This window comes from Rhinolophus sinicus, linkage group LG01 (genome assembly GCF_036562045.2).
Source record: "Rhinolophus sinicus isolate RSC01 linkage group LG01, ASM3656204v1, whole genome shotgun sequence".
In the NCBI taxonomy this organism is placed as follows: Eukaryota; Metazoa; Chordata; class Mammalia; order Chiroptera; family Rhinolophidae; genus Rhinolophus; species Rhinolophus sinicus.
Genome location: NC_133751.1, coordinates 162,968,998 through 162,989,929, shown reverse-complemented (window position 1 = coordinate 162,989,929; position 20,932 = coordinate 162,968,998). Strand labels below are relative to the sequence as shown.

The 20,932-nt window shown below is 34.6% G+C and overlaps 1 protein-coding gene across 2 annotated transcripts in view; it reads left to right on the top strand.

The window, feature by feature from the left end:
- Window positions 1-20,932, top strand: part of SESTD1 (SEC14 and spectrin domain containing 1) — a 98,829-nt gene that overhangs the window by 37,657 nt on the left and 40,240 nt on the right. For both annotated transcript variants that reach the window (XM_074338707.1, XM_074338702.1), the window contains 4 exons: window positions 2,631-2,721; window positions 7,080-7,193; window positions 18,658-18,771; window positions 19,897-19,994. In XM_074338707.1, coding sequence (XP_074194808.1) covers window positions 2,631-2,721; window positions 7,080-7,193; window positions 18,658-18,771; window positions 19,897-19,994 — 417 coding nt within the window. The remainder of the gene's footprint in view (window positions 1-2,630; window positions 2,722-7,079; window positions 7,194-18,657; window positions 18,772-19,896; window positions 19,995-20,932) is intronic.

Genomic DNA, 20,932 nt, shown 5'->3' with positions numbered 1-20,932 from the left:
TTTTTAATTTTTAACTCAGTGACCTCACCCTTGAAAGGCTCTTAACAGAGTAGACACAAGGAGGCAGGGTTTTAATAGATATTTTTGGTTGTGGTTTTAAAATATAATTATAAACATGTTAATAGTAGTGTAGGAATTTATTAATTTAGTACTTCAGCTCCTCCAACATTCCCCTTTGTAAAGGACATAATATGCTTCTAAATTAAATATGTTAAAAATAGTTTAGGCCATCACTCCACTTGTAGGAAAGAAGTACAAAAATAAAAATTATTCCTTTCAAGTAATTGAAAGATCACAATTTACAAATAGTATCTTTGGATTGTGTATATTTTCATTATTGTAAAATGTGAGAAAATTATGATTATGGGTTTTTTAAGTACCCTAAAAGATAAATTTAGAGTATTTTATAGCCCTAAAGATCACTGCAGATAGTATTTGCAAGCTTCATTACTTTCTTTGTCTTAATATACAGATTTATTTAGAGTGTGCTTTGAAATATAAATGCTTTGTTTTTGTAAAACTTGAACGAAATGGTTGTGTAACCTGTACCTCAGACATGCAGATGCCAGTGACAAGGAAATACCAAGTTACGGGGATGGCATATTTTTCTTGGCTCTGGTCCCAGCCAGGGAAGGCCCCCACTGGGCAGCACTGTGTTTTAGCTCTTCCTCCTGCAAATTCCCATGATGCATTGGAAGTCCCTGAGTTGTGGCCCCTTCTCTGAAGACGATTCAGCAGCCAGTTACCCTGTCTGGGCTGGTCCGTCTTGAGCTTGTGTTCTCCTGAGTCATAGGGGTCTTCCTAATGTCTCGGTTGGGAACTCCAGGAGTTTCCTCCTTACCTGGTCCCCCATTCCGCAATTAGATGTCAGATTTACTTCCCCCAACAAGTCTTTACGTGCTGTTGCTAATCCAGAAGTGCTCATTGTATCCCTCACTTTTTTCCCCCAGAGAATACTTAGTGGGTCCTTTATTTTGTAATGCAAAAATAGAATACTTCAAAAATTTTTTGAGCTATAATACATATACCATAAACATCACCTTTAAAAGTATACAGTTTAGTAGTTTTCAGTATATTCACAAGGCTGTGCAACTATCACACTATCTTTAATTCCAGAACATTTTCATCAGACCAAAAAGAAACCCTATACTCGTTAGCAGTCATTTCCCATTCTCCCCTTCTTCCAGCGCATGGTAGCCACTAATCATACCATATGTGGGCTTTTATGTCTGGCTCCTTTCGCTTAGCATAATATTTTCATGGTTTATCCATATTGTTGACATGCATCAGTATTTTATTTTTATGGTTGAATAATATCCCATTGTACGAATTACCACATTTTGTTTTTCCATTTATCAGCTGATGGACATTTGGTTATTTCTACTTTTGGCTATTGTGAATTTTGCTTCTGTGAACATTGTGTGCAAGTTTTTTATATGTACATATGATACAATTTGCCTCACCTCTTGAATACTTTTCTCTTTTTTCTGGAAGCTCAGTTTTTGTCCATGCCTACAGAGGTGCCTGTTCTTCTAAATCTTTAACCTGTTCTTCTAAATCGTCCTCATTCTTGTGACCTTACTGTTTTTCAATAGAATTGGACGTCACTTCTTCAAGAACTCTCTTGAGGCCCATGTGAATTCTTGGAGTGAGTAAGGGAGAGTTGGTAAAATCCCCTAGACTGTTGGATTTAAATCTCAGGAAAGGATCTGCTGTTTACCTTTCTTATGCAATTGGGAGAACCTTGAGTGAGGAGAGGTTTCAGTACCAAATCCTTGCCCGGTAGAGCTGTAGTTTTTTCCACTGTGGAGGGAAGGCAGGTGAGAGCCTTGCAGCAAGTTGATTTGATAAGTAAAACAATAATAATACTAAAGCTATGTAGTTTTGGTCTTTAGGATGGAGTTTGTTCATGTAGTTGTTGCATTTTACTAAGCTGTTGAGTCAATACTTGAATAATTGAATATAATATATAGCAATAATATATAGCATTTTCCAATACTCAAGATAATATTTTACTGGTCAAGTGACTGAGAACGCAGAAATGAGAGCAGAGGTGGGTCAGACATGGTGTATTCAAGTGGTGAATTATTACATGCACAAAATGCTACCTCATTTCATTACATTTCCCCCACAAGAACCTTAAGAAGCCCATTTCCAGTGGTTTAATAATAGCTTACTTTATTTTCTACCTGTTTCACACTATTACTTTACAAACTTTAAGCGTATACTTCTGGCAGAAAGAAGAGATGGGAAGTATGCACGCACTTGGCAGTCGTTAGTTACCTACTTCACTGTGATCCCATTTTACAGATGAAGAGATTGAGAGGCTAGTGAGACTCTTTGAATGTTGCTTTGATTTCTTCTCTTTTTAAGGCAGTGACTTCCATGCTTTTAGAGTAATTTTCTTGCCAAATTAGCTTGTAAATTCCCAATACTTTTTGAAATGAGAAAAGTAAATAGCTTGAAAAAACTGAAAGGATACTCTGAAGAATTTTATTTATTGACGGTGTAAAACAAACCAAGTGAGATTAATGCTGTGTCATATATGATTAAGATGTAAACTCTATTTAGGTTTATGAGGAACGAAATATGAAGATTGTTTTAATATTTATAGTTTTGTTTCGTTTCAGTGAAAAGTGTAAGGCTAGAGGATTTACCGTGATTGTGGATGGCAGAAAATCACAGTGGAATGTGGTGAAAACAGTAGTCTTAATGCTACAGGTAATTTTATTTTTGATTATCATGAAATCACTTTACAGCAACAGAAGAGGTGACAATGGCAAATGTATTTCATTTATTTGTACCCAAACTTATCAGCAATGACTGAGCTCTGAAATGCACAGCTCACTGATGGACTGATGCATTAATTCAACTCTTTTTTTTTTTTTTTTTTAAGATTTTATTGGGGAAGGGGAACAGGACTTTATTAGGGAACAGTGTGTTTTTTTCCCCAAGACCCATCAGCTCCAAGTCAAGTTGTTGTCCTTTCAATCTTAGTTGTGGAGGGCACAGCTCAGCTCCAAGTCCAGTTGCCATTTTCCATCTAATTGCAGGGGGCGCAGCCCACCATCCCATGAGGGAGTCAAACTGGCAACCTTGTTGAGAGCCCGGGCGCTAACCAACTGAGCCATCTGGCCGCCCCTTGGCAGATCAGCTCAAGGTGCCGTGTTTAATCTTAGTTGCAGGGGTCACAGCCCACCATCCCTTGCGGGAGTCAAATCAGCAACCTTATTGTTGAGAGTACGCTCTCCTAACCAACTGAACCATCCGGCCGCCCTGGAGCTCAGCGGCAGCTCATTGTCTTCACTCTAGTTGTGGAGGGCGCAGCTCACTGGCCTATGTGGCAATCGAACCGGCAGTCCTGTTGCTCAGAGCTTGTGCTCTAACCAACTGAGTTATTCAGCTGCCCTAGTTCAACTCTTGTAGGTTTGATTTTGAGTAGTAAAATACATTTCAGCCCTATTTTAAAGGTTTGTAAATGATGGAAAATAATATGTCATGCTTAAGTAATTTAAGCAAGTAGGCCAGTGAGTCTAAAAATGTGAGGGCAGACTTTATCAGACCCACCTGGGAGCTTTTGTGGGCTGTAGTATCTGTATCATCCCCACTCCGCCGGGGAGTAGGACTGGGTACGTCTAGTTTGAAAAAGCTTCTCAGGAGGTTTTGCTAGGTCTCTCTTTTCTGTCCCTCTCTTCCTTCCCCAAAGCACCAGGACTCAACATGGTCTTATTATTATTTATTTCTAATCCAGAAGTAATTACTTAACAGCTGCGACCCTGGGGACTTTAGCAGCTCACAAGTTAGCATTTAATAAACAGTTGCAATTACACAGTCCCTGATCCAATTCTAGTCTTGTGCTTTATATCTTCTTGTGTTCCTCACAGAATGTTTACCTAATCCCTCATGTAGTAGTCGCTTAGTAAACATTTGTTGACATACCGTGTTTCCCTGAAAATAAGACCTAACTGGTAAATAAACCCTAGCATGATTTTTCAGGATGACATCCCCTGAACATAAGCCCTAATATGTCTTTTGGAGCAAAAATTAATATAAGACCCAGTCTTATTTTCAGGGAAACATGGTATTATAAGGGTATTGAGGATATTGTGATCTGAAGTGGAAAAATAAAACATTTTAAGTGATTAAAAGGGGTCAGATTACTCTCATGTATCTGGGTTTCCTCAGAAGGGCTCTTAGAGAAGATAAAAGTTAAGTGGGTTAAGTAAAAGAAATGATATCATTTAAATGAAAGAAAGTGAAAAGGGCATTCTGGCAGGGAAACTGATTAGTGATAGCTCAAAAAAGAAGCAAATACCCTGAAGGGAGTTGAGGGCAGGCCAGTTTGGGGGAAGTAAAAGTTGTCAGTTACATGGAATAGTGAACATTCAGTTAGGTAAATGTCAGTGACATTGAAAGAAAGATCAAGAATTTTAAATGGATTGGGAAATAATTGGTAGCTGTTTCAGGATTTTGTGGAAACAAATATAATTAAAACTTTTAAGTGATAACTAAGGAGAATGACTCTGAATGTCATATCCTTTATTTGGGTAATTAGAAAAAGGGATTCAGCAGGTGGGAACTGGTAACCTATTTTTTAGTTTTAATGCTTCATAGGGTTCTACTGTGTTTCCTGAAAATAAGACCTAGATGGACAATCAACTCTAATGCGTCTTTTGGAGAAAAAATTAATATAAGACGAAGTCTTATTTTACTATAATATAAGGCGGGGTATAATATAATATAATTAATATACTATAATATAATATAATACAATAATATAATACCGGGTCTTATATTTTTGCTCCAAAAGATTCATTAGAGCTGATTGTCCGGCTAGATCTTATTTTCGGGGAAACACTGTACTACTGTGCTAAGCTTGCTGTATTAATTATCTCATTTAATTTTATCCTCACAACCTTGGGAAGCAGGTTCTGTTATCCCCAAAAGTTGACTGAGGCTCAAGGATTTTAAATAACTTAGCCACGTTCTCCTAGTGAATGTGGGAAAGAGCCATGATTGGAACTTAGTGCAGCCTAAGCCCCAGGTATTGGCTTTATCTTTACAAAGTGTATATTTTTCACTAGTGGGATGTATGTAAGGTGGTCCCCAAATTATCTACCCATTACCTCATTCTTAACTGTGTAGCCTAAACCTTCATCGTTAGAATCACTCCTTTGGGTTGAAAAGGACATAGTCTCCAGAGGATCAATTTTTAAGGGAGCACAGATTGGTGTCCCATAATACCTTTTTCTGTCTAACATGTTGCTGGCAATTTATATTCCAAACCCCAGAGATTAACTCTTCTCTGTAAAAGTTGTTAAAATAACTATTAGGTGAGAAATCCATTAATTATGACCTTGTGTTCTTCCTTTCATCCTGTCATTCAACTGTGTCACAGATGAGCTGTTTGGGACTTGCTGTTTGAACTGGACTTTGATCAGTGGCAGTTTTGAAGAACAATCAATGGATGGTTTAATCCCCTCTTGCGATTTCTTTTCTGATAGGTATTTTAACAACTTTTGGATTTATTAATAACATTTTCAGAAGTTGCAATGGCCTGTTGTTTACTCCTAGTCAAACAGTTTCTACTTACAAAGTCATTCACTCCTTTTATTTCAAAAGGTGCTGGTACCAGTTGTTTGGGAGCCCAGAGTTTAATGCTGGCTCTGTCTGTAACTAATATTCTCTAAAATGGGTGGTTTGGTTTCTCTTGTTTTGCACAGCTTTCATATTTAATGATTTTGAAATAATAGTCTTTCATAATAATATATAAATAAACCTCAATCTACCCTAAACTGCCAGCCCCTTTGATAAAGCTTTTGATACTGTTGAATTTATTTTGCTTACCTTGTTCACAGCCCAGTCATTGCAGAGGGCACTAGATTTGTGACATGCCCAATGACATGTTGGAATAGAACAGTTTTCTATTTTTCTCTAATAATAATTATTATAATTATTAGGTTGGTGCAAAAGTACTTGCGGTTTTTGCAATTGTTTTTAACTTTTTAACCACAATTACTTTTGCACCAGTCTAATATATAATTAGTTATTATTAGACAGGGTGGGATTCGTTATTATTAGAAGAGGGAGTATTTGAGTAGAATCCTAATAAACTGAGCGAGCACTCTTAGTATAGGGCAAAGAATATTCCAGACAGAGGAAACATCAAGGACAAAGTCCTAAGGTGGGAACAGACTTGTTCCGTCCCAAGAGCAGCAAGACAGTCAGCATAGTTGTGTAGAGGAGTGAGCTCAGAGGGGACAAAACTAATCTGTGACAAATACAATCTCACATTTACTTGGAGGGCCTTCATTTAGGCCTTGGTAAGGGGTTGAACTTTATTCTGAGCATGGGAAAATACGAAACAGGAAGGACTGTTAAGAGGATACTTCAAAAGGCGGACTAGTTTGGAATATTAGCAATACAAGTACTAGAAATGGGCAGATTGAAAATATATAATAAAGATGGATTAAGGGGCTTCCTGTAAAATATGCATGGACTATTTATTAACACAATAAATGTTAATTTCCATTCTTTAGATACTGTGAATAACCATGTCTAGTAAATGTGAAATTGTATTTGTCAAAGATTCTCTTTGTCCCCTTTTTCAAGTTAGTAATTATGCAGAATCTTGGCTTCTTTGTGTAATGGCCAATAAGAAACTTATTTTGTGAGAGAATTGATTTTACATTATTTGAAGAATTTCTCCAAGATGATTGTGTTAGAAAAATTTTTTCTTCATATCAGAAAAACCAAATTTAATAATTATTCCACTAAAAATTGTCTCAGTTTATATATATTCCTGTTAGAGAGATTTAGTAAAACAAAAATAATTCACATCTACTGTCTGTATTGCATTGATTACTTGAAATCTTTTCTGAATCACCTTGTCTTTTAAGTATTTCTTTATTGCCATGTACATTTTGAGGTTTGGAGTATTTCTTCTATTTTATTATTTTAATTCTTTTCCATAGGTCTCTTAATTACTCAGCCTAATCATGAATATCTAGTAATTTATAACTTTAATAAATTATTCATTGTAAATGTATAATTTGTAATTATTTTTCTGTATTTTATAGAATGTTGTTCCTGCCGAGGTGTCCCTAGTTTGTGTGGTGAAGCCAGATGAATTCTGGGATAAGAAAGTAACACATTTTTGTTTTTGGAAAGAAAAGGATAGACTTGGCTTTGAGGTAAATATACTCTACTAAAAATAAAACGAAAAAAACAAAAGTGTGCTATATCTTTAAAAATAGCATTTTGCTGGTATTATTTTGTTCAGCTTTGGATACTAAAGCAATGCTTAATCAGTGCCTAAGCAATGATTAGTGTATAGTCGGCAGTCAGATACTTGTTGGGTGAATTATGATTCTTTGTTAACTCCTTTGAATAAGTAGAAACTTTTTATTCAAGAAATTTTTATTGCATTACCAAGAGGACACATAACTAATACTAGCAAATCCTAGACATTTTGAAATTGAAGTCAGAGCATATTTTATATGTTATATCATGATTATTTTTTATTATCTGGTTTGGTTTTGATACTTGAACACCATTTTCCATCCTTTCCTATTGACATTACTCTTTCTCTCTCACTGTTCTTGCGTGAAAGTACCTCTTAGTGTAGATCAGAAAGAAGGCCTAAGATGGAATATAAATTTAAACAATTCTGTCATGTTTTTCCTTCCACAATCTATTAATCCCAGCTTCCCAGCAGGGGATTAGAAAGATACTAAACTTTGTATTGGTTAAATAAGTGTGGAAGCATTACAGGGTACAAAGTCTAACCCTTTCCCTGTAGAAATATAGAGCCTTGGAATACTTACAAGAGTCAGAAAATTAAGACTCATTTTGGACCTTGCCCGTACTGTAAATCATTTTTATTTTCAATAAAGTTAGCATCAGTGTATTTTTGGTTTGGAGGAAAGCTCACTAAAGTGTCTTAGGTAGAACGATTTAAGAAGGCCTAGTTAATTCTCAAATGAGGTAGCTTGAAATGTCTTTAAAAAATGTGTGGTATTTGTTTCTTCACTTAAAAAAAAGTTAAGCTATAATTTACATGCAATATTCATCCATTTTAGTGTACAGTTCTGAGAGTTCTTACAAACAGTCAAGAAATCAGGAAATACCTCATCACTACAAAAATTCCCATGTGCTCCTTTGTAGTCAACTTCTTTCATCTTTAGCCTCTGACAACCACTGATCTATTTTCTGTTCTTAAAATTTTGCCTTTTCCTGAATGTCATATAAATGCAATGGAAAAGTATGTTGCGTTTTTAATTTGGCTTTCTTCATACCTGCATTTGCATCTGAGATTCATCCATGTTGTTACGTGTACTGGTAGTTCTTCCTTATTGCTGAGTATCAGTATTCCATTGTGTAGATGTACCACAGTGGGTTATTTTCTTCCTTGCTTTTTGTATGCCTTGTTATTTTTTTTTTGGATGTCGGACATCTAGTTTAGGACAGTAGAGACTGAGGTAAATCATATTTGTGTCTGCAAATGGGCCCATCTTGTCTTTTGCGAGGCTTTTAGTGAGGAAGGGGAAGGGTTGGGTAGTCTAGCCAGAAGTTGAGTTGGCTTTGGCTTTTGTTGTTGCTATCATTTTCCTCAGTGCACCACAGGCTTCACATTCCTCTGGTTACTTTGTGTTGAAGGTGCGGGCTGGTTTGCCAGAGGTGCTTGTTTTTATGTGTCCCACCCCCAGCTGTAGGTCTTTGCTTTGCATCTGTGCCTCAGAGAAGGCCTGCCTTTGTATTGTTGACTCTCCCTCAGCAGTAAACTGCTGTTTACTTGTTCCTCAGAGTTTGTCAGTGACATTCTCTGTTCTGACTGAGCTTCAGTCTTAGGCAGGTTCTGTGATTGTGATTCCAGGGGCTGGGGCCTTCTTAGTGATGTCGTCCCTTCCCCAGCTTCAGAAGGCCTGTGATAATCTGGGCCCATAATATATTCCTGCGCACCCTAGGATTGAGGACTCTTCTTTTCCCTTCCTGTGGGGCTTTGCCTTCCCTTGCATTGGGGCTTTACTTGTGCTCTAAGGTCATCAGAGTTGGCCATCTTTCCCTCAGCACCTGAAGGTTTTTGTTCTCTTAGGGAGATAGAGTTGAAGAATCTGGGCTGTGCGTCAGCTTCGTCCTTTCCGGTAGTGGCTGCTGCTCCCTTCCCCCAGGCCTGTACACTGAGAGAGGCTATTTCAGAATTTCTTATCCTGCGTAGCTACCCCCAATCTTTCCTTGAGTCCCCTGGAGGTCTGTGGAGAAGCGCCTGCAAGTGAGTTTGAATTCTTGTGTCTGCACCTCCCAGGGGTTCTATAACTTTCACACTAGCCTACATTTGGCCTTCAGCAATTCATTAAAAATTTCAGCTGAGTTCTTTCCTGGCTTGTATCGTGTCTGGCATTTTCCCCAGGTAAGCAAGTGCTCCAGCTCCATCTGTCCTTGAAGGTGCTGGTCTTTCCTTAGATTTCAGGTTAATTGGTTTTCCTGTGAACTTAACTCTCTGATGGATTCAAGAAAAGTTGTGATGTTTTAGATGAATGTTTTAGATGAATGTGCACTATTTTGTTGTTGTAAGAGTTGGAGTAATATGCTTTCCAGCTTTTACATGCTAAGCAGAAGCCCAATGTTTTGCTTTGTTTTTCACTTTTATGTTGCAGCTTTTGTCATTGGTTGACCTGACTTGATATAGACATGGTAGAAAGGTATATTCCAGCGTGTAGTTAAAGAAGGCAGCTCTGGTCAGTAGATTACATCAAGAAAGGTGTTACCCTGACCATGAATGGGAAATGCATTTCAAGGAAGAGAAACAGAAGTGGAGTGAGGGAAGAAAGGAAAAGCTAAAAGCAGGAGGTCTGCGTGCTGCCATGGTGAGTGCTTCAGTCAGGGAGGTCAGCTGGTCGTGCCAGGGGCCTGCAGGAAATACTGCTCTGAGAGAATGCAAAGTGAACAGGAGCTAGGGGTTCAGAAACGCAGTTATGAACACTGAGTAGGGCAGAAGATGCCTTTTGTGAGGAGCTTGTCATAGTCTGCATAAGCACAGGCATCTTATCTTCTCAGAAATGCTATGCCTCGTGGGGTCTTGTGCTGTGTGAATTAATAGTGAGGTAATGCCTTGCATCTTGGAGGATAAAATAGAAGACAGAGAATTCCTATCTGCATTGAGCTGATGTCGTATGTTGATGTTTTAAAACTCAAGAGTTAAAGCTTCTTGTATCAATATAATTGCTTTTAGACATTGAAGAGATTCAGCTAGAATATTTTCCCAAGTAAATAAGCAGTAGGCACTTACTAAAAGCCTAATGTCCTAATAAGATGAGCATAATTTCAAATGCTGGCTAATATGCCCCCAAACACACTCAACTTTAAAAGGCAGTTCAGCACCAGCCATTAAATGATATATATCTATACATACATATATATATATATTTATAAAAATTATATTCAACATAGATGCCTGTTTAAAAACGATTTTCCTTGGTGTTATTTGGGATCATTTGGGCTGTTGTAATGAAGCCTGTGTTTCGGATATATTCTAAATATTTTAAAAAGTATTAATATCTTTGTTGTGAGTACGGTGTTTCTGTAAGGAAGAGTATCATGTTTTACCTTAGAGAATTATCTATAACAAAGATTTATTACCAGCTGCCTGCATGTTCATCACATAAACACCTAACAGTCATTTGAGTGACACCCGGTTCCCACATGGTTTCACATTCTTGCGCGTCATCCTTTCTAAATGTTTCTTCTAGATGGCGTTCCTCCTGATCACTTCTCTAATGTTTTTCACCAGCTATGAATATTCATCTCTCATTTCTCACCTAAATATTTCTTCATGTATCCTTCCTGTCTCTCAAATAGATACTTATCTGTTCAGTTCCCTTTTTAGCAACTCAGATATTCAAGTACTTTCTGTCCTTCAGCAACATTTTACCTCGTGGTTTTGATAGATTTTGCTGGTTAGATAATAGTATCTATAGTCTATACCTAGTGACAGGATAAAATTGAAGTTCTATTGGCAATAGTCTTTTCCTCAAATTGGAAGACTGATAAAAGGATCTCTACCTTCTCATTCTTTATAATTCATGAGAGTAAAAGTGTTGTTTACTGGTGATGATAACCACCCACCATTCTAAATTGTTTTTTTCTCTTATCTCTTCTTATTACTGTATTGGGTCCTGTTCTTTTTCTGAGGACATATTAATGTTAGGATCCGGGACCAAAGATTGCTTCCGTGTTCATCTGTCAGTAACACGTCTGTCTCAATCTATTCTTCTTTCCAGTTTTGCAGAAAGTTATTTTCCCCTAGAAAAATATTCCCCAACAGGTACAAGCAGACATACACATTGAAATCGTATGTGTATAAACACATACACACATATGAATCTATACTGAGCACGCAAAGACATACAAAGGCATTTTAGTTCCAAATCTTGCACACATGTTCTTAACATAAGTAAAATGAAAAGTAAAACATCTGAGTGTGTATAGAGTGAAAGTCTCAGTGTTGGGTTCTTTGAGAATACTTTATTAGGGAAGGATTCCTGTTCTAGTTACAGATGGAAGAGTGGGAGTAAGGGAGAAACAAGTTTCGAGTCTTTTCTATAACTTCGATTCCATATTAAAGAAAAACTTCATGAATGTTTTGATTAAAGGCCATATGGTAAATATCTTTCTCTTCAAACTTGTTAAATAATGGTATGAGCTATTTCATGAAACATTGTGGTTTAGTCATTTGTCTTAACCTCGCTAATGTATATAAAATAAAGGAAAAGATAATGTTTATGTAGGACTTCCTTATTAAGAAAATTTCATGGTGTTTATTTCCTTTGAAAAGACTTGGCAAAAGTGATTATTTTCTTCCTTTTTGTAGTATACTCTTAAATATATTTTGTGTCATAAAAGAGAGTGACTGTACTATTTACATTTAACTTAATTTTAGGACAAATAGCTGTTAAGAGAAATTATTCAAATGCATATAAACTCTGCGACATATAACTGAGTAACTGCAAATTCTCCCTTTGGTTTATCTCACTTTATATCTGTTGGCAATAATTTTATGTATTTAAGAGCCAGACGACATAGAAAGGTGTGTGTGCATGTGTATATAGTGAGATTAACTAGAGTGGGTGGGAAGTGACATGTGCTCTTCATTGGGCAAGATAGTCAGAGAAAATGGCCCATATTAAATGTATGGGATTATAACTCATCAGAATTATATCCTCTTAGAACTGAAAGCAACATTATTGATAACTTAAGTTGCCTTTTTTTGTCATATTGGGGAAATAAGCCAGGAGTGAATCCCTTTAGGTCGACTTTTATAAGGTCAGTGAATTTGTGGCAGAGATAGGGCATAAACCTGCAATGATTGGTTCCTAGCTCAGTATCCTCCCAATTATTAATATAATGGTGTTTACCCTAGAAAAGGAATAGGGCAATCATTTGGGGATATTCTAGTAAAGCCTTTGGCACGCTGAGCTGTTATGACCAAAGGGGCAATAGCATGTAGATTTATTTTCAACAAAGGCTTGAGAAACAAACCAGAAAACTTCTTTTTATGAAAGCATTGCACACCTGTCTTGGGAATATGGCAAAAACAAAAAGCTCATTTCCTGTGTAGAACCTTATTTATGTTCATATTCTTAGCACCAGAACACATAGCTTCTAATAAATAATTACTTCTAACAAGTAAATTTAATTTCCACTAAATAATGATTGTTGAACAAATGAATAGCATATCATTAAAAGTTAAGTTATAGTATGAGGGACGTGATAGAAGGATTTTTCAAGAGATATTTTTTTCAGCGTTTAAATAGTGTGCCAAATAAGCCACAATAGAAGAACAGAAAGACCATTTATTATGTTTTCTTTCATTACGTGTTCTATTCAGTCATCTTTTCAGGAGCGAGTGCTCTGGAAATGTTCTCTTTTCAGATGTGAATTGATGGTCGATTTAGCAAGTAGTTTATTTCTTCATAGAATAAATACATATCTCTTACTGTTAGTATATATCTACTTAATAGATTGCTAGACTTTTTTGGAGAAAGGAAAAGCCCCTCCCTGAAATCTGATTCTGATTGTATTTAATCTTTCTAGTGTGGAAGTATCTGCCTTCATCCCCAAAGGAGTTGGTGGCAAATTAAATGATTTCTATGGCTTAACTCCACTTATTGTTGAATGTTTAACATCACACCTGGCAGTAAGAACTAGTCTAAAGAAAGTTGCTTTGGAGCTAGAGGATAAAATAAAGCCCTCTGTGACAAGTTGTTCACTAAGAGAAAACCATTTTCTGTGTTCTTTTATTCTAATATTTATTTTACCGTGTTTCCCCCAAAATAAGACCTAGCCGAACCATCAGCTCTAATGCTTCTTTTGGAGCAAAAATTAATATAAGACCCGACCTTATTTTAATATAATATAGGACCTGGTATAATATAATATAATACCGGGTCTTATATTAATTTTTGCTCCAAAAGATGCATTAGAGCTGATGGTTCGGCTAGGTCTTATTTTTGGGGAAACACGGTAAATTAGCTCCCATTATTACCTGAACAGGAAAACAATGAACTAGAGAGAGGCTAAACTCCTCTCATACTAGAGATAACATTAAATTGCCATTTAAAATAGACATAATATAGTTTACTGGTATGAAACCAACCAAAAATGTAATTTGATGTAGTATATCTTATTTCTTTTATTTTTTACATGGAAAAAGAGGCACATGAACCCTTAGCTTTCCTGTTAGTACCACCTCCAGATTTTCCTTTGTTCTCCCTCTAACTTTCTTGCTTGCTGCCTCAAAAGCGGTACCTTTCTTCAGTTTAAGGTTGAGATCTCATTTTGCCTCTTCTGTTAGTCGTTCCCTTCTTGTGATTCTTTTCTGATTTTAGTTTTTTAAATATAGTATTTGGTACATATTCTTTAAAAATATGTATGTATGCTACATGAAGTTTAATAATAAACATTTGAGTACACACTACCGAACCTGAGTACCCAAGTTTCTATACTTTGCAGTGAATCTGAGTGCCCCTCTCTGATCCTATTCACCTACCTCTTCAACCTCTGACACCTAAATTATTTGTGTTTGTCCATCCTCTGTCCATGTTTTCATTCTCTCTCTGTGTGTGGTGCATTAAAAACTTAAATGTGAAAGAAAAAATCTTTAGAAGAAAATAAGGAGTGTTTACCTTTTAGCATTCTGTTATATCTATAGACTTATCATTTAAGGATTTTATTTATTCTAAAATAATATATTAGGTTCATTTATTTTTGAGTTTTATAAAAATGGTAATCATGATTTTAGTCTTCACTGACTTGCTTTTTCTCACTCATCATTATGTCCAAGATTCATGCTTATTCTTGCAGTAGATATAGTTGATTCATTCTCACTGTTCAATGTTGTATAATTGTGTGAATAAAAATAATATGCTTATTCTGTTGATGGACATTTGGGTTGTTTCCATTTTTGCCATTATGAATAATGCTCTGTAAACATTCGTGTGTATGTCTCTTGATACACGTGTATAAGATTTTCTCTGCAGAGTATCCAGAGCAATTTTTGAAATAATACCAAATTGTTTTCCAAAGAGTCAATTTATTAATACATATCCACTTTCAGTGTATAAGAATTTCCATTGCTCTACCACCTTGCTGTCACTTGATATTGGCTAATACTTGATATTTGCAAGTTGTTATGGTCTCTTCTTTTCTCAAATTGTCCTTGGTTATCAATGTTAGTCTCATAAAATGAGTTAGAAGTGTTCCCTGAATTTATGTTCACTGGAAGCATTTGTTTAAGATTAAAAAATAATCTGGTCTTCTTTGATTTTTTTTTTTTTTTTAAATGAAACATCTTAGACTGTCAAGTTCAGCACATGGCTTATAGATCCTCAGGACAAATGTAACGCTTTTACATTAGGAGGCCACCAAGGCTCCCAGGGCTTGCTAGAGCTCTCAGGGCTAGTAAAGCGCAGATCCAGAACTGGGACCAGTTTGAGGTCTAGTGTTCCTTGCACCATTACACACGAGCTCTCAGAACATGATTAGTTAATAAAAGACTTCTCAGGTACTGAAAATTTCTTCTTTGATTTTTAAAACTCACTTGTAAACTGGCTGTGCCTGGTATTTTCTTGGGAGATTTTTTTAAAAGAGAGATTTATATATGTTTATTTTACTTTTTAAAATATTTTCATTATAAAGAATTGTGGACACATAAAAAGTAAACAGAATATGATAATTAACTCCATGTGTATCACTACACCCAGTTTTAATAACTGTCAGCCATGGTTTATCCTGTGTCATCCTTACCCTCACCCACTTTCCTAAAGGAAGATTGGGGATATGATACTAGTGAAAAGAAGTTGAAGACATTTCAGTTTATCTGTAAATAACCATTTTATTATGTCTCTAAAATATAAATACTCTTTATAAAAAATACAACCCAATACCAATGTTATGCCTTAAAAGAAACAATTATTTAATATCTAAGAGCCATTTGGTTCACATTTGTAATTATTTGGTAAATGCTATAAAAGGATTTGGTTATATATAAAATATTACAGTGTTTCCCTGAAAATAAGACCTAGCCAGACCATGAGTTCTAATGCATCTTTTGGAGCAAAAATTAATATAAGACCCGATCTTATGTAATATAAGACCGTGTATAATATAATATATATAATATAATATAATTCTTATATAAGACCGGATATAATATAATAAGACCTGGTCTTATATTAAGTTTTGCTCCAAAAGATGCATCAGAGCCGATGGTCTTTTTGGGGAAACATGGTATATATAAATATTTTAAAATTCATTCATAAACTTATATATAAATTAATGTGCATGCACAGATTGTTTGATTTATTTGTATCAGGATCCAAATAAGGTCCACACATTTTGATGGTTGAGACGCTCATCCAAGTAGATAGGTTTTTAAAATATTGTTAGTGATTTCTCATTTGATTGATTGTTGATTTCTGGTTGAATTGCTTAATTTCATTGTGGTGATAGAATGTTATCAGTTAGTTTCTTTGAAATATACCAAGGCTTTATTTATGGCCTGATACACAGTCAAGTTTGTTTCATGATTGCTTGAAAAGACTATGTAATGCTCTTATTATTGGTTGTGGGATTCTGTATTAGTCATTAAATGGTCCAATGGTGATCGTTTTTTTTAATAAGTATGAGCTCATAGAATTAAATATATTTAATGCTTCAAAATTTATTGTTCTTATTGATAAACAAATTCTTATATCTTTGGCCAGTGGGAGTCTTTTCAGGACCCTTTGGAACAAGTCTAGTAGTCTTTGATAGCTTTCTTCATATCTGGATAAGAAGATAATCCAATCTCGTCCTATGTATTTCCAGCCCCAGACCTGGAATTGGCCACTTCTCTAAGGAGCCTTGATTCCTTATAGTGGAAAATGATATTTGGAAATAACAGTCTGGATACTAGAAGTGTGTATTGCTAAGAATTGGTTATTCTAAACTTTTCAGTGGACAGAACTAGAAAATTTATGTGTGAATGTGTGTGTTTTTATTTAAGATGAAATACATCATGAGTGTAAACTGATACTTCCAATTCAAATCGAAAACCATAAGGGTACTTTTTCCCTCTCACATCTTCCTTCCCAAGAATGCCATTTTCTCAAGGACATCAGAGATAGGAGAATTAGAATATCCCATATTAATTATTTGCTTTCTTCATCCAGTGAATAGCAATACTGAAACTACCAGTCACAGTCTGATTACTGAAAATGGAAAGAATCTCATGATTCACGTCACTTTATTGGTTATAAGTGTCTGTTTTTTCTCATGTCAGTTTGGATACTTATAGCAATTTATCCATTTTAAATTTGCATAGTTACTAGAACAAAATTGTCTTGTGTGTCTGTCTTTTAAAACACTGCTGGCAGGTTAGTTCTGTTCTTTTCATACTTTCTATTATTTTATCTTTTCTTTTTGCTTTATGTTATCAGAAATTTGTTGACTTCATTTTAGTCTTTTCAAGGAACGCTTTTGGCTTTATTAATTTCTCACCTCTTCTATTTTCTTTCAATTTATTCTGTTGTCACCCCACCACCGCCCCCCAGCTTCTTACGGGTAGGTCACTTAGCTCATTATTTATTCACCAGCCTTTGTTTTCTAATATAAACATCTAAGGCTCTTAATTTCCACTTAATGTATTGTTACCAATAGCAATTTGTTATAAACTCTTAATTATGATAGGATCATTTTTCTCTGGTAATTATATGAACTTTGGTACCATGTTTTTGGTATCTTCCTAAAATAAGCCCCCCCCCCCTTCCCAAAGCAGTCTTGGTAATTTGCCTTCATTTAGTGTTTACATTATAATTTTATCTATAGTATAGATGTTCCTGTTTTGCATTTTGGGTGTGTTTCTGAATTTTTCTTTCTTTCTTTCTCTGGTGGTTCTTCCACAAGTCCCCCTTATGATTTTGTTTTCTTTTTCTTTTGTAATTAGTTATTCTTCACCACAGTCAAGATACAGAAACATTCCATCATCCTCCCAATTTACTCATGCCACATGATAGTCACGCCTTTCACCATTCTCTCTATGGTGCCTGTCCTTTTTTTATTTTCAGACTAGTTGGTTTTTCTTGACCTCAGCCCTCTGAGGAATTCCAGAAAAGTTATAATTTTGTAGATTATTTGGCCTTTGTTTAGAATGGGAATGGTGCTGTTAGTAGCTGGAGACATTTTTCTTACCAAGTTTTTCTTGTAAATTCAAATTCACGTATTATTTTTTGCATTAACATTACCATTTGAATACTTTTCTCCCACATATTTTTTTTTATATTCATGTATATCTTCATTGAAACTTTACTTAGCTCTGTATTGCTCTCTCAGGTGATTCTATAATTAGTATTTGGAATCTCTTAAAGTTTAGAATTAAAAAACTTCATGTTAAAAAAACAAAACAAAACAAAAAACCTGTCATGTTAATATATAAATTTCAAGTTTATGAATTCTCTTCTCCCCACTTTATAGCTCTGATTTTCAAATTAAATTTTAGTATGTGTTATCCTGAGTTTTATCTACTATTACAGGACATGTTTTGTAATATACAATCAGAGGAACATTAGAGAAACTTTAAAGTGTATTGTTGTTATATTCATTAAGTTTGATTTTTATTAGTAGCTTTTAACAAACTATAATAAAATGATAAATTTATTATATCCTTATTACAGAGTGTAATACAAAGAACACAATAAAGTATATAATTTTTGATTGACGATTTATTATTCATTTGTGCTTACCATTTTAATGTACTGAGCTAATTTTAAGGCCATATAAAAATTCTTCATTGAATACATCATTGTATTAAAGGAATTTATTTTTATACTAAGAAATTATTAATATTGATAAAAATTTGAAAATATTTCAACTGAGCTGCTAGTGTCTCTTGTTTTTCAAGTTGTGTTATTATAAATGGCTTATGATAGCTTATTTCTTAGCAGATATCTATAATTTATTAAATTGATTTTAAATGTTGTATTTAAATGTTGTAGTAATGATAATATATCATCATGTTGAAAAGAATACTACATAATTTACCCTAATTGTACCTCCTCATTACTTTCATGGACATAAAAAGTGGCTTACTAAATGTTTCTTCTCTTTTTACTACCTTTATAGGTTATTTTAGTGTCTGCCAATAAGTTGACTCGTTATATAGAACCATGCCAGTTAACAGAAGATTTTGGTGGAAGTCTCACCTATGATCACATGGACTGGTTAAATAAGAGGCTGGTTGGTATATTATAATGAGATAAAATGTTATTACATATAAATAAGATATATTTTGATAACTTTATAATTTTAGTTAACTAAAATGTAGATTGTTTTCCTTTTCACAAAAATTAAGCGATATAATGTATACCATATGACAGCACAATGCTTGAAGGCAAATGCTCTGGAGTCAGATTCACAATTGCTCCCTATTACTGTTGTCTTAGTAGCAGTTTAGTCAAAGTTGTAACTCTTTTAAGTAGAATAACAGAGTAGCATAATTTCCTGAGGTAATCTAGTTGACATACCATTTTCAGAGAGAATATTTAAACATCAGTTTGAATCGAAGAGCACTTTGGCAGGTTATGGGTTTCATTTCTGAAAATGTATCTTCTTTTTCAGGCCAGACTTCTGAAATCTGCTACTCTGTGTAATGCAGCATTGTTTAATCAAACTGCTGAGGACTGAACAAATTTCAGATTAACTGAATTTATAGTATATGAATTTTATTGAAGAATACTGTACTTTTGGATGTTTCAGGATGGAAGACCAATTTTATTCCCACCATATTTGAACAATAATGTCAGAAAAATGAGTGTCCACTTTATTTTAAATGGACTTGGCCAGTTCCCTTTTTAGAAATATCTTAAGAACTGATGTTAATATTTTGACTAATTTACTTTTATGCTACATGCTGGTGTATAAAATTCTTTATTACATACAACCAGTATGGACTGGTAATAGACTAACATGAAGAAATGTTCTATAGCTGGAATTAGAGAGTTAAAACTGGTCTAAATAATGTTCGTGTAGTTAAAACTGTTATTGGTGCAGATGTTTCTCAAGGAAACATAGGAATAAAAATAAACTTGTTGACTGAGGAATAAAATAAACTTGTTGATTGAGGAATAAAAATAATTTCTTAATGTATAAAAATTGAAAAAATTTCCTATCCATTGAAACTATTCATTGTTTTAGGAAGCAGTTTTGTTTTCTCTCCTGATGGTTGAATTGTATTGACACCCAGAAGAGAGAAAGGGAATTCTGCATAGCTAATTCTGTTGCTCTTAGCTGAAAATTCTTTTGTACATATTAACTTTTAAGATTATTCTTCATATGTTAATAAAATCTTATTGTATATTGTAGGTTTTTGAGAAGTTTACAAAGGAATCTACATCATTATTAGATGAACTTGCTTTGATTAACAATGGAAGTGATAAAGGAAATCAACAAGAGAAAGAAAGGTAGGTGGCCAGTGTCCTGAAATTATACCCTTGCAAAGCTATGATTAACCTGATAAAGATAACCTCTGTTTTTAATGCAAGTTAAAAGAATGAAGGTAAACATGTTACCAGTCAATACAAATTGACATACAAAAGTTGAATTAAATTTATTTGTGACAATTAGTTTTACATGTACAATTTATTGATTTGAATTAGTTTCTTTACAAAAGTGTTGATGAATAGTGATAGATATGTTTACCTTTTTCTGACACTGTAAAATCCTCATTTACAAGGACATGTTTTCAAAATGGAACAATTTTCTACCTTTTAGAGTATACTACTTTGTTCGTAAAGAATAGGAACAAGGTTGCAGCATGAAATACAATTTTCTAACCTTATTTAAATATATTAGCACTTAAATGCCTAGCTTGTAGAACTCTTATGTCCTGGTAAAATACGTGATATTCATGAGTGCAGTTTGGGGAATTTAGTGTTTTATGACACTGGATGAAATAATCGTTCAGTTGTACTATCTAAATGTAACTTCCTAGGTGAATTATTTTAACAGATTTCCATGGAACTTTACAACCTTAACAATTTTCACATTCCTGTTGGTAGGCCAAGTCCCTCTCCACAGCTTAAAAGCACTAGAGTCTTTCTCGTCTCTCAATAGCAAAGTGAGGTCGCTAGAACAATAATTTTGCAGTAGGAAATTGAAAAGAATCAACACTCATCCTTGTCTATCTCTTTTGAATCTGACCTTAATTATACAGTGCTGCCTTGATACTAGTCATCTTGCTAGTCTATGAACCCAAATGTAGTCACATACTAGTCAACTGAGATAATAAGGCAAGAGGAGTGTAAGACACCGGATCTTGATTAAAACAAAGTGAAAAATGTGAACACAAATGGTTTGAATGTAAATCTAGTTAAAATAACAACAAACATGTAGAAACATT